The following is a 14,897-nucleotide window of genomic DNA, read 5'->3' as shown; positions in this document are numbered from 1 at the left end:
GAAGGGGAAAGAGGAGCGGTGAGTCAGAGGCGTAGCTGTAGGGGTCGCAGCAGTCGCAATTGCGACCGGGCCCCGCAGCCCCCCGCACCACATCAATAAAAAGTTACTATAGTAACTCGGGCCGCGGGCCCCTGTTACTATAGTAACTGACAGTACTTACCTTCCTGGTTTCGGAACGCAGCAGAGGTGCTGATGTCACAGCGCTGTGCACAGCGCATGACGTCACAACGCTATGCTCCGCGCACAACATCGTGATCCCGGATAGAGTCAGGACAGAACTTCCGCCCCGGCTGAAGAGGAGGGTAAGATTAATATCCCTGTCTGCTGAAGCTAATTGGCGGGGTCCGTCTCCCGGGAGAGCACTCATACGAGAGCTGCTGAAATGAAGGGGAAGCAGCTCTCGTACGAGTCACTTCATTCCGGTCACTTGCTCACACTGTGAATCCGTGTCGGCGATTCACAGTGTGAGCGAGTAAGGGAAATAAAGGGGAAGCAGCTGTCGTACGAGTGCTGTGTCCCCTTCAAAACAGCTGATTGGCGTGCTCCCGGGAGTCGGACCCCGACACATCAGCTATTGATGGCCTATGCTGAGGATAGGCCATCAATGTTTAGGGACTGGACAACCCCATTAAGCCTACGATGTAGCAGGCTTAGAAGGCCCATGAGACAGGATCACAGATTGTGTGATGCTGTCTGCTGGGCCCTGTATCTAAGCCAATCACATGGTAGGCTTAGATACATTACCCATGTGTGATCCTGTCTGATGGGCCCTGTATTTAAGCCTACCACACGGGAGGTTTAGATACAGGGCCCCAGCACACAGTAATCTTATACTGTATAAGATTACTTTCTGCTGGACCCTGTATCTAAGCCTACCTTGTGTTAGGCTTAGATACAGGGTCCCACAGACAGTATCACACATGGGCCCTGTATCTAAGCCTAACACATGTGTTACTAATCGTTTTTTGTGTGTTTTTTTACAGGTTCGGTCGTTGGACTACGTCGGATTCCAGGACTACTTCGATGACAGCTTTTTTTATTAGCAATAAAATGGTTAATGAGGGTTGTGTGGGTTTACTTTTATTTCAATAAAATATTTTTTCTATGTCTTTGTGGTTTTTTTAAAACTATATTACTACCGCCTTAGTAATGGCCGCCGGCAGATTGACAGCATCCATTGCTAAGGCGGGGCTTAGTGTTAGCCGGTGCAGAGGCTAACCCTAACCCACATTATTACCCCGGTACACACCGCCACCAGGGGTGCTAGGAAGAGCCGGGTACGATCCAATACTTGAACATCTGTAGTGATGGCCGGGCAATGGAGCGGCCGCAGCTGGTATTATTAGGCTAGGAAAGGCCAGAAACAACGGCCCTTCCCACCCTGGTAATGCTAACCTGCTGCTGCTTTATTGTATCTGGATGGTTATGAAAAATGGGGGGGACCCCACGTCATTTTAAAGAAATAAAATAAAAAATAATTGGAAAGAACGATGTGGGGTCCTCCCAATTTTCATAACCAGCCAGATACAACACAGCAGCAGCATTACCAGGGTGGGAAGGGCCACTGTTTTTGGTTTTCCCCAGCCTAATGATACCAGCCTGCAGCAGACACGGTGCCTGACCTTCACTACAGATGGTCGGGTACTGGTTCGTACCCGGCTCTTCCCAGCACCCCTGGTGGCGGTGGGTACCGGGGTAATAATGGGGGTTAGTGTTAGCCTCTGCACCGGCATAACATTAACCCCTTCAGGACTGAGCCTGTTTTGGCCTTCAGGACGAAGCTGATTTTTCAAATCGGACATGTGTCACTTTATGTGGTAATAACTCTGGAATGCTTTTGCCTATCAAAGTGATTCTGAGATTGTTTTCTCGTGACATATTGTACTTTATGTTAGGTAAAAAAATTTGTTCGATAAATTCAATATTTATTTGTAAGAAACACCAAGATTTAGAGAAAATTTGCAAAAATTAGCATTTTTCTAAATTTAAATGCATCTACTTGTAAAACAGATAATACCACACAAAATACTTACTATTTTATATTTCCCACATGTCAACTTTATGTTTGCATCATTTTTTGAACATTCTTTTATTTTTCTAGGACGTTACAAGGCTTAGAACTTTAGTAGCAATTTCTCATATTTTCAAGAAAATTTCAAAAGCCTATTTTTTCAGGGACCTGAAGTGGCTTTGAGGGCCTTGTATATTAGAAAGTCCCCATAAATCAACCCATTTTGAAAACTGCACCCCTCAAAGTATTCAAAACAGCATTCAGAAAGTGTTTTAACCCTTTAGGCGTTTCACAGGAATTAAAGCAAAGTAGAGGTGAAATTTACAAATTTAATTTTTTTTTTCGAAAATTAACTTTTAATACATTTTTTCTGTACCACAGGTTTTACCAGAGAAACGCAACTCAATATTTATTGCCCAGATTCTGCAGTTTTTAGAAATATCGCACATGTGGTCCTAGTGCGGTAATGGATTGAAACATCGGCCTCAGAAGCAAAGGAGCAACTAGTGGATTTTGGGGCCTCCTTTTTTTAGAATCTATTTTAGGTACCATGTCAGGTTTGAATAGGTCTTGTGGTACCAAAACAGTAAAGACCCCCCAAAAGTGACCCCATTTTGGAAACTATACCCCTCAAGGAATTTATCTATGGCTATAGTTAGCATTTTGAACCCACAGTTTTTTTGCAAAATTTATTTGAATTAGTATGTGAAGATGAAAATCTACTTTTTTTGTGAAAAAACGTAAAAATTTTAAATATTTACAAGGAATAAAGTAGAAAAAAGACCCCAACATATGTAAAGCATTTCTTACGATTATAGCAATACCCCATATGTGGTAATAAACTGCTGTTTGGACCCACAGCAGGGCTCAGAAGGGAAGGAGCACCATTTGGATTTTGGATTTCTGATTTTGCTGGAATAGTTTTCAGTGCCGTGTCACGTTTGCAATGCACTGGAGGGATGAAAACCGTGGAAACCCCCAATAGTGACCCCATTTTGGAAACTACACCCCTCAAGGAATTTTTCTAGGGGTAAAGTTAGCATTTTGACCCCACAGTTATTTTGCTGAAGTCATTGGAATTAGTCTGTAAAGGTAACATTTTTACAAGGAATAAAGGAGAAAAAGCACCTCAACATTTGTAAAACAATTTCTCCTGATTACGTAAATACCCCATATGTGGTAATAAACTGCTGTTTGGACCCACACCGGGGCTTAGAAGGGAAGGGGCACCATTTGGCTTTTGGAGCTCAAATTTAGCTGGAATAGTTTTTGGGTGTCATGTCGAATTTGCAAAGCCCCTGAGAGACCGAAACAGTGGAAGCCCCCCAAAAGTAACCCCATTTGGGAAACTACACCACTTAAGGAATCTATCTAGGGGTATAGTGAGCATTTAGGCCCCACACGTCTTTTGCAGAATTTATTAGAATTAGGCCGTGAAAATTAATATCAACATTATTTCCACTAAAATGTTGCATTTTTTCAATTTCACAAAGGATAAAGGAGAAAATGCACCCCAACATTTGTAAAGCAATTTCTCCCGAGTACGGCAATACCCCACATGTGGTCATAAATGTTTTTTCATTAGAAAATAAATTAACCCTTTCCGGACTGATCCAGTTTTGCTTTTTTCCTCCCCGCTTTCCGAGAGCCACAACGTCTTTATTTTTCCGTCAATAGAGCGGTGTGGGGGCTTATTTTTTGTGGGACGAGCTGTAGTTTTTATTGCTACCATTTTTGGGTAAAAAAGACTTTTTCAGCACTTTTTATTACATTTTTTGGTAGTGCGAAGGTGACCAAAAAACCGATTTTGCCATTAAAATTCTTTCTTTTTCACGGCGTTCACCGTGCGAGTTCAATAATGGTATATTGTAATAGCTTGGACTTTTACGGACGCAGCGATACCAATTTTGTGTATTTTTTTAGATTACTTTAGAGAAAAAATATGAAAAGGGTTTCTTTTTGGACTTAAAATATTTATTTAATTTTTTCCACTAATAATAACTATTTACTTTTGTTTTTACATATTTTATTAGTCCCCCTGGGAGACTTGAAACAGCGATCGTTAGATCACTGGTAGAATACACTGCAATACTAATGTATTGCAGTATATTGTGATTTTTACATGATCCTGCGCGATCGCTGTTTCTGTCCGTTAGTCCCGGGTATCAGCTGTAAGACACAGCTGACACCCGCAGCGTATGGCGCGGGCTCAGCGCGTGAGACGCTCCATATATCACCCCCCACACCACGACATGCTATTAAGTCATGGTGCGCGAAGGGTTTAATGAGCAGCCGATGGTGGAAAGTGAAAATTAAAATTTTCCACTGATGTGCCATTTTAGTGCACTATATGTTGTGCCCAGTTTGTGGCACAAATAAAATATTAACAGGGTTCTCCCGGGTATGGCGATGCCATATCGGTGGACGTAAACGGCTGTTTGGGCAGACTGTAGGGCTCAGAAGGGAGGGACGCTATTTGGAGCACAGATTTTGCTTGGTAGAAGCTCTGGCGTTTTGCTGGTATTTCAGTTTATAATGTGGGGGCAAATGTAGGTTGGGCAGAGTACATCAGGGGCATAATAAGAGGGTATAATAATGGGGTAAATAAATAATCGCAGATATGTGGCCAGTGTTGCACTTATATTATAAATGGCGCCCGATCTTATCCGCTTTTGGAACGCTCTGCACATTTTGCATCGCCATATTCTGGGAGCCGTAACTTTTTTTTATTTTTTCACCACCGGAGCTGTGTGAGGGCTTATTTGTTGCGGGACAATCTGTAATTTTCATTGGTACCATTTTGGGGTACATGCGATTTTGTTGATCACTTTTTATTCCATTTTTTTTTACGGCGTTCACCCTGGGCTATAAATGACCATTATATTTTATTCTGCGGGTCGGTATGATTACGGCGATACCATATGTATATAGGTTTTTTTTATGTTTTGCAGCGTTTGCGCAATAAAATAACTTATTTAGAAAATAATTTATTTTCTGTGTCACCATATTCTGAGAGCCATAACTTTTTTATTTTTCAGTCAAAAAAGCTGTGTAAGGGCTTGTTATTTGCGGGACGGGTTGTAGTTTGTATCGGTACAATTTTGGCGTACATGCGACTTTTTGAACACTTTTTATTGTATATTTTGTGAGGGGTGGTGACCAAAAAATAGTGATTCTCGCTTTGTTTTTCATTTATTTTTTTTGCGGTGTTCACCGTGCGAGAAAAATCATATTATAGTTTTATAGTTGGGGTCGTTACGAACGCAGTGATACCAAATATGTGTACTTTTTTTTTTACGTGTTCATTTTTTTTCCTATAATAAAAGACTTATTATAGGAAAAAAAGCAGTTCATGTTTATGTCACTTATAACTTTTATTTTTACACTTTTTTTTAAAAACATTTTTATTCTTTTTTTTACTTTTTTCACTTGTCCCACTAGGGGACACTTAGACTTGCAGCTCTGATCGCTGCTGGAATACATTACACTACACACGTAGTGTAATGCATTCCAACTGTCATTGTGACGTGACAGTCACACTGACAGGAAGCCTACGACGACCACCCTCCGGGTGGTCCTCATAGGCTTTTGTACATGGCAACCCGGAAGCCATTTTGCCATGGGTACGATCGCCAGCCCCCGTGATTTCACATGGGGGCTGCCGATTGGCGCTAAATACCTTAATTGTGGCGTTCAAATCGAACGCCGCAATTAAGGGGTTAACTGCCGAAATCAGCGGCGATAGGCCGCTGATCGGCAACGGGGAATGCAGGGCAGACGCCCTGCACAGTTAACCGCCGCTGCGGTGTAGCGCCGCGCGGCGGTTAACTGTCAAAGCACAGACGTAACTGCACGTCAAGGTGCACGAACTTAAAGGGCATGACCACACGTGGCGGATTTCCTCCGCAACTGTCCGCATCAATGCCGCACAGAATCTGCGTTGCAGATTCTGCTGCGGATCTGCACAAAATGTGCAGTAAATTGATGCGGACTAGCTGCTGCGGACTGCGGGAAAAGTGCTTCCCTTCTCCCTATTAGTGCAGGATAGAGAGAAGGGACAGCACTTTCCCTAGTGAAAGTAAACAAATTTCATACTTACCGGCCGTTGTCTTGGTGACGCGTCCCTCTTTCGGCATCCAGCCCGACCTCCCTGGATGACGCGGCAGTCCATGTGACCGCTGCAGCCTGTGCTTGGCCTGTGATTGGCTGCAGCCGTCACTTAGACTGAAACGTCATCCTGGGAGGCCGGACTGGAGACAGAAGCAGGGAGTTCTCGGTAAGTATGAACTTATATTTTTTTACAGGTTGCTGTATATTGTGATCGGTAGTCACTGTCCCGGGTGCAGAAACAGTTACTGCCGATCGCTTAACTCTTTCAGCACCCTGGACAGTGACTATTTACTGACGTCTCCTAGCAACGCTCCCGTCATTACGGGAGCCCCATTGACTTCCTCAGTCTGGCTGGAGACCTAGAAATACATAGGTCCAGCCAGAATGAAGAAATGTCAAGTTAAAAAAGCAAGACGGATCCGCAGCACACATAACATGTGCATGACAGCTGCGGACTTCATTGCGGAAATTAGAATCTCCATTGAAGTCAATGGAGAAATTCCGCCATGAGTCCGCCACTGCTCCGCAACAGACAGAGCATGCTGCGGACACCAAATTCCGCTCCGCAGCCTATGCTCCGCAGCGGAATTTTACGCCTCGTCTAAACGAACACTGCTAAATTAAAGTGTAAGTCAATGGACAAACGGCTCCGCTGCGGATTAACGCTGCGGAGTGTCCGCAGCGGAATTTAAGTGAAATTCCGCCACGTGTGAACCCAGCCTTACTGCACACATTGACGTGCAGTTACGTCAAGGTGCGGGAAGGGGTGAAGCCCCACCTTAGTAATGGATGTTGTCAATCAGCCAGCGGCCATTACTAAGGCGGTAATAATAAAGTTTAAAAAAATACAAGCACATAGAAAAAATATTTTATTGAAATAAAAAAACACAACCCACATTAACCATTTTATTGAGAATAAAAAAACACTGTCATTGAAGTAGTCCTCGAATCCGACGTAGTCCAAGATCGAACCTGTAAAATAACACAAATACACAAAAATAATTAGTAACACATAAAGAAGCAAAACAATTATTATCCTTACCTTTCCTGGGTCTAGCGCTGGAACCACAATGTCAGCGAGCTGGGCCCTATATCTAATCCTATCATGTGTAATACTGTCTGCTGAGCCACTGTATCTAATCCTATCATGTGTGATACTGTCTGCTGAGCTACTGTATCTAATCCCATCATGTGTAATACTGACTGCTGAGCCACTGTATCTAATCCTATCATGTGTGATACTGTCTGCTGAGCTACTGTATCTAATCCCATCATGTGTAATACTGACTGCTGAGCCACTGTATCTAATCCTATCATGTGTGATACTGTCTGCTGAGCTACTGTGTCTAATCCCATCATGTGTAATACTGACTGCTGAGCCACTGTAGCTAATCCCATCATGTGTGAAACTCTGCTGGGCCTTATATCTAATCCTATCATGTGTGATACTGTCTGCTGGGCCAATGTATCTAATCCTATCCATAGTTTATAGAAGGGTCTCAAGCACGCAGCCCGCATGCGGCCCCTGAGGCGGCCATCGGCGGCCCGCGGGAGACAGAGCCGCTAGTATCGGCTCTGCTCCGGTACACTGTGAAATCCCTGACATCGCTGTCCATGAATGGACACGCGATGTCAGGGTCTTCCCCAGAGCGGAGTCCCGAGCAGAGCGCTAGCATAGGCTCTGCTCCAGGACTCTGTGGAAATCCCCGACATTGCTGTCCATATATGGACAGTTTTATCTGGGTCTTTCCCAGAGCGGAGTCCCAAGCAGAGCGCTAGCATAGGCTCTGCTCCAGGACTCTGTGGAAATCCCCAACATTGCTGTCCATATATGGACAGTTTTATCTGGGTCTTTCCCAGAGCGGAGTCCCAAGCAGAGCGCTAGCATAGGCTCTGCTCCAGGACTCTGTGGAAATCCCCGACATCGCTGTCCATGAATGGACACGCGATGTCTGGGGCTTCCCCAGAGCCTGAGTCCCGGGCAGAATGCTAGTATAGGTTCTGCTCCGGGACTCTGTAGAATTCCCTGACATCGCTGTCCATATATGGACAGTTTTGTCAGGGTCATCCCCAGAGTGGAGTCTCGGGCAGAGTGCTAGCATACGCTCTGCTCCGGGACTCTGGAATACACTGACATCGCTGTCCACATATGGACAGCGATGTCTAAGGATTCCCCAGAACTGGACAGTGATGTCAGGAAAACAGCTGGAGTCCCAGTAGTAGCGCTACTAGCGCTCTGCCCGGGACTCCAGCTCTGGGGTTGCCCCTGACATCTCTGTCCATATATGAACAGTGATGTCAGGAGCAGAGCTGGAATCCCAGGCAGGGTGCTAGAAGTGGCTCTGTTCCGGGACTCCAGTTCTGGGAAAGCCCCTGACATCACTCTCCATATATGGACACGGATGTCAGCTGCTTCCCCAGAGTTCCGGAGTAGAGCCTATACTAGTGCTCCGCTCTGGGACACCGGCTCTGGGGTTGCCCCTGACATCACATTCCGGTCCAGGAGGATCCCCTCACGTCACTGTGTATGAACAGTGACATCAGGGGCTCCTCCAGCAGAGGAGTCTCTGGCCAAAGCGTCGGCAACTCTCTGGGTGGGGATTCCACTCCTAGAGGGAGCCCCAATGGAGCTATCTACTGGGGGTGTCTTTGGCACTATCTACAAGGGGTGCGTATGGCATTATCTACAGAGGGCACTGTGGCATTATCTACAGAGGGCACTGTGGCAGCATCTACAGAGAGCACTGTGGCAGCATCTACAGAGGGCACTGTGGCAGCATCTACAGAGGGCACTGTGACAGCATCTACAGAGGGCACTGTGGCAGCATCTACAGAGGGCACTGTGACAGCATTTACAGAGGGCACTGTGGCAGCATCTACAGAGGGCACTGTGGCAGCATCTACAGAGGGCACTGTGGCAGCATCTACAGAGGGCACTGTGGCAACATCTACAGAGGGCACTGTGGCATTATCTACAGAGGGCACGGTGGCAGCATCTACAGAGGGCACTGTGGCGGTATCTACAGAGGTTTCTACAGAGGGCACTGTGGCAGCATCTACAGTGGGCACTGTGGCAGTATCTACAGAGGGCACTGTGGCAGTATCTATAGAGGGCTCTGTGGCACGATCTAAAAAGGGGCTGCCTAATTTTGACATTTGTGTGTCTGCCAACTGAGCTGCCAGACTGCATTTAGCGACACTTAAACTGTAAAATAAGTGTTATTGTTGAAATAAGCACGTGGAAAAATCTCGCAAATTTCCAGTAAGTTTAAACCTAGCGCTATTATTATAGTAATGTAGTATTGTTATAGTAATGTAGTGTTATAGTAATATAGTGTTATAGTAGTTCAAATAACTAATTAACAATGATTTTGTAATGTATCAAATTTGAAAGTAATGCGGCCCGTCAACTTCACATTTTCACACACACACACACACACACACACACACACACACACACTTACTTTTTTGGGGAGGACACATATGTATTGGGGCTATTTCCCCATATGTATGTTGGGTCACTAAGACCCAGCGATGCAGCTGAAAGCTGTGGACCTTCGGCCATGAGAAGTTTGCGGGGGGATGATGATGGCAATAAGAACTTTTGCACCCCTGCGGTGAGGTGAGTATAATGGTGAGGTAATTTTATTTCTTTAACTCTCCATTTTGGGGGCGGCGGGGCAACGTACAAGGTTCTACTGAGCCCCATAAAGTGAAATAGCAGGCACAGATTGTCACGAAACTGGCGTAAATTATTTTAAAAAAAAATGTCGGGCCGTTGTGGCCACGCCCCTTTCCATAAGAGCGGCGAGGGTCGCGCAACAAGGTGCAAATTGCGACCTTTGGGTCCTTTTGCAACTTTTCTATGACAGAAACCGGGCGTAGAAAGGTTGATAAATGACCCCTATAAATTCTTGTTTGGGCGGATTAGGAAGCAGGTCAGATGCGGAACATCTCCCGCCAGAAGAGTACTGAGCGCTGCGCAGTGTACCTTACCGAGCTACAGAATGTCATCCTGCTTCCTTTCACGGACTGACAGCCCTAGAACAGCGGCGTACCGTAACCATGGCGATGCTACTAATCCAACCCATCCCGGCCAGCAACCCCCTCAATGATATGTGATTGGCTGAGCCAACGCAGCTCGACCTTCGCCCCATGACCTGGTGATGCTCGCTGTTTCCTGCTCGCTGGCCTTGTTGCAGTCAAGGAGTCGGTGCCAGGAGGAGAGGAGCTGTAGGCGAAGATACTGCACTCAGTGGGCGGCGGAGGAAGCGTGCGCCAGCGTAGAACGCCTCAAGACGCTACTTCGTCTACAATGAGGAGGAAATCTCGTATTCTGCTTTGCTTCGCCTTTCTGTGGGTGCTTGGAATTGCCTACTACATGTACTCCGGCTCCTCCGTCAACAACCGGAAGGTAACGGGCACGGTCGTGTGTGCGTGTGTGGCTTGTGTGATCGGCGCAGCGGCAACTTCCTTCTTGTGATTTCAGGCTGTGGGAGTGAAGATGGAGGAAAGACCCTGCGACGTTTCTCCCGGTGTCTTGTTGCTAGACTGATGTGTATATACACTCTGTATATGTGCCGGCGCATAGGTGTGTGGCTATACATGTGCTGACATGTAGGTCAGTCAGGACGAGGCAATGATCATCGTTTATTGGATTTTTTTTATATATTTATTTATTTTTTGGAACGTGTTCACATTTGCATTCAGTGTTCTGTCAAGGTTTCAGTCACTGTCGAAGACCAGATGCATGGCAATTCTCTCCCTCTAAATGACGGATCCCGTTATAAGTCAAGCTCTGTTCACTTCTGCGCTCGTAATACTAGTCATAGGGACAGAATAACGAAAGCTGTGGATCCTTCAAATGAGAGATTCCGACCGCGCCAAACTGAACCCGTTGGCTTTAATGTGTTATGTCGAACTTCCATCGTTTTGCTTGATAAAATAGCACTGCATGCTGCGCTATTTTGTCCAGCAAATATGACGGACTCTGCGACGGAGCCTCCGATGCACATGTGAGCACGGCATCAATGGGTCTATCGGGCGCCACTACGGGTCTCCTGGAGAATGCCACTCCGCTTTCCCAGACTCCTGAGTGGTATATCTTCTATGTTATACTGCGAAATGGCGATCTGGCGTTCACGTTAATAGAACTGCTTGCCTCTCGACAAGACTTATACGTGCCAATGATTTGTCTCATTTTTGTGGGAATATTCTTTAGATTTACCTGAAGAGGAAAAGTAAAGTGAAGCTCCACTTTTGAACCATGTTGTGTAAGATATAAGTAACTTCGGTTACACTTCTGTTATCGGAGATATTTCCTACAGGAATGGGAGCAATTCAGGTAATGGCAGAGTTCAGTCCCAGGCAATAAACTCTCCATGTGGCCGCTCCTCTGGCGTCGTTGGCAGAATACAGGAAACGTTTGACATGAGGACTCTGTCGTTCTAGATACAGCAGGGGTATTGCGTAGTTGCCCGCATCTTCCTCTGGTGATAACAGATCAGTGTTAGGGCTTTGCTTTTGAGAAAGTGTTGTTTGGGTAACCCTCTAGGCCCCCATGCACACTGCCGTAATTTTGATTCGCAATAACGGACTGTAATTGCGGATCAAAGTACAGACCTATTCGTTTTTATTGCCCACGGACGCCTCCCCGTGTATATTTACTGGAAGGTGTCCGGGCCGTAGAAACGACCCGCAAAAAATAGTGCATGATCTATTTTTCTATTTTACGGACCGTGCTCCCATACTTTATAATGGGAGCACGGGCCGCAAATGCGGGTGGCTGGCCGTGCCTGTAATCACCGGTCGTCATTACAGGCATGGCCGTGTGCAGGGGGCCTTAGTGACACCCCCCCCCTGTTCTCCATATACAGTACAGCTTCTGATTTCCCCTTCTACTCGGGACACTGAATGTGAAGGCAGTCATTATAATAATGTCTACAGAACTACCAGATGTCTAGCCTGGCCCTGATCAGCGGGCAATAGTACAACGTGGTATACGTACTAACAATTTATCCATGTGGTTGGGGATCCCCCCCACCCCCATAGACAAATGAGACAAAGTGATACATTCAAAATAAAATTAGACCAGGAGAAGAAGTAACAGTACCACAAGTTAGTGATACATTGCGGTATACGATCTCCAGCACATACTCGTCAATAGTCCTATAAAAGTCAGGGGGGGGGCATGTGTCCCAGGCGCAACTAGGAGGGAAGGTAGAGGGGCGCCAGGGCTGCACGGGCATGGTTGCAAACAATCCCAAATGTATCTAGAGTGACGTCAGGGGCTTCTTTTAATATATTATTATGGTAACTACCTTTTATATAACTTTATTGCTTGTAAAATTTACAAATGTTTTTATGCTTGAGTGACATAAAGACACTTTTGTAAAAAAAACATTACACCTCATTGATTGGTAAAGATAGCAAACATGGTGAGGGGGGAAGGAGATGTTGGGGGGGCCACAAAACGGAATCTCCGGGAGCTGGAGAACCTAGCTTCGCCTCAGTAAGGCCTCATGCACACGAACGTGCTTTTGCGGCCGCAATTCCCCCGAAAATCCACGGGAGAATTGCGGCCCCATTCATTCCTATGGGGCCATGCACACGACAGTGGTTTCCACGGTCCGTCCGTGGCCCCGGAGTCCTTATAACGGCCGTGATTTGCGGTCCGGGCTCATTGAAAATAATGGCCACGGCCATGTACACAGCCCGTGATTTGCGGGCGGCTCGCGGCTGTCACTCCGTGGCTGGCCGACGCGGAAATCATGGCCGTGCACATGGCTACGGTCATGTGCATGAGGCCTAAAAGTGTAGGGAAAGATAGATGAAACTCCTGCACGTGGACCAAAGTGCACATAAGGCTAAGTTCACATATCTTCTGACGTGCACGGTTTTACATGAAAGAAACAGTGTAAGCGTTTACCACAGCGTGTACTTTGATTTCTACGGTCAAGACGGATGCACTAATAGTGTAGTTTGTGCATACGTTTTGTTTTGTGTGCTTACGTTCTATCCTCTTTTTTTTTTTTTTTTTTTTTTTTCTCATATCCTGAAAAGTGTAGTCTACTACGCTTTTCAGTACTTTTCCAAAACGTATACGTTTTTATTTGTATTGAAGTCAATGGCGATGTATGGACAAGGTATACAATCTTAAACCCTACATTTGCGTATGCAAAACGTATACTTTTTCTTCATCATATATGGGAAATCTTGTCTATAAAGTTTGGTTTAGCTCCAGAAGAAAAAAAAATGTACGTTTTTAGAAGTAAGAACGGACACAAACGTATAAAGCGCCTGTTCACACCAGCGTTGTCCTTCCGTTAATGGGTTCAGTCAGAGGTTTCCGTCGGGGGAACCCCTTAACAGAGAGGCAAACTGAAACCTTCGCTTCCGTTTGCATCACCATTGATCTCAATAATGATGGAAACTTTGCCAATTGTTTCCGTTTGTGACAGGGTTCCATTGTTTTTGACGGAATCTATAAGCTAAGGTTTCAGTTTGCCTTTCTGTTGAGAGGTTCCCCAGACGGAAACCTCAGGTGGAACCCCTCAAAGGAAAGAACACGCTGATGTGGACGCATCCAAAGGGGTATACTAGAAAAAAACATAAGCCTATGTTACAAAAGCATACATTTTTGTAACTTATAGGTATACAACGTCGTATTGTTACTATTGGTATTCTACAAGTAGTAGCTTTATAGACTTGTACTTTTGATTAACCCCTTCCTGCCGCAGCCATTTTTTAGATATCTTTTTCTCTTCTTTCCGAAAGTCATAATGTTTTTATTTTATTATCAATATAGCCGTATGAGGGCTTGTTTTTTGTGAACTCAGTGGTCATTGTCATGACACCACTTATTGTACCACATAATGTGCTGGGAAACTGGCAAAAAATTATTTGTGGGGTGGAATGGGGAAAATGTTTTTATTTATTTTTTTGTTGGGTTTCATTTTTACAGCGTTCACGTGCGGTAAAATTATTTTACTAAATCTTACTATTTTTACAAGGAAAAAACGTAAAAAAAAAAAAAAAAATAGTTTTGCGTTACCATATTCTGAGAGCCATAACCTTGGTTTTTTAAAAAAAAATTATTTTTTTTCTTCAGTCAATTTGAGCGGTATATGGGCTTTTTCTTTTTGTGGGGAAAGCTGTAGTCTCTATTGGTACCGTTTTGGGGTACATGGGGCTTTTTGATCACTTTTTATTATTATTTTTTTTTTTTTTGTGGGCGATGAGGTGACCAAAAAGCAGCAATTCGAATGTTTCACTTCTTTGTGTTTTTTTTGTTTTTTTGTTTATTTTGTTTATTTTGTTCACCGCATGGGTTAAATAATATTATAATGTAATAGTTTAGATCTTTATGGACGTGGCGATACCAGTTATGTGGGGGACATTAATTTTTTTTAACCTATATATGCCCCTTTCCGATTTTTATTTTTTTCTATATATATATATATATATATATATATCTCTATCTAGCACGTCAGTTGGGGAGAATATGGAGTGGACTCACGGGCTAAGGGAGGATTTACACGAGCGTGTGCGTTTTGCGTGCTCAAAAAACGCAGCGTTTTGCGCGTGCAAAAGGCACTTAACAGCACCGTGTGTCATCACCATATGATGCGCGGCTGCGTGATTTTCGCGCAGCCGCCATCATTATGACACTATATGTTTGTAAACAGAAAAGCACGTGGTGCTTTTCTGTTTTCAATCATACTTCTTACTGCTGTTGCGCGAATCACGGAAGTGCTTCCGTGTGGTGCGCGTGATT

General features: G+C 44.9%; 1 protein-coding gene across 1 annotated transcript in view; it reads left to right on the top strand.

Annotated features, from left to right (window-relative positions):
- The first annotated feature begins 10,259 nt into the window (after positions 1-10,259).
- GALNT2 (polypeptide N-acetylgalactosaminyltransferase 2) overlaps positions 10,260-14,897 on the top strand; it is a 166,169-nt gene continuing 161,531 nt past the window's right edge. Inside the window, exon 1 of the mRNA XM_075862599.1 lies at positions 10,260-10,535. Coding sequence (XP_075718714.1) covers positions 10,437-10,535 — 99 coding nt within the window. The 5' untranslated portion in view covers positions 10,260-10,436. The remainder of the gene's footprint in view (positions 10,536-14,897) is intronic.

Source organism: Rhinoderma darwinii, chromosome 4, assembly GCF_050947455.1.
Source record: "Rhinoderma darwinii isolate aRhiDar2 chromosome 4, aRhiDar2.hap1, whole genome shotgun sequence".
In the NCBI taxonomy this organism is placed as follows: Eukaryota; Metazoa; Chordata; class Amphibia; order Anura; family Rhinodermatidae; genus Rhinoderma; species Rhinoderma darwinii.
The sequence above is the reverse complement of the archived record's forward strand: the minus strand, read 5'-3'. Positions and strand labels throughout refer to the sequence as shown.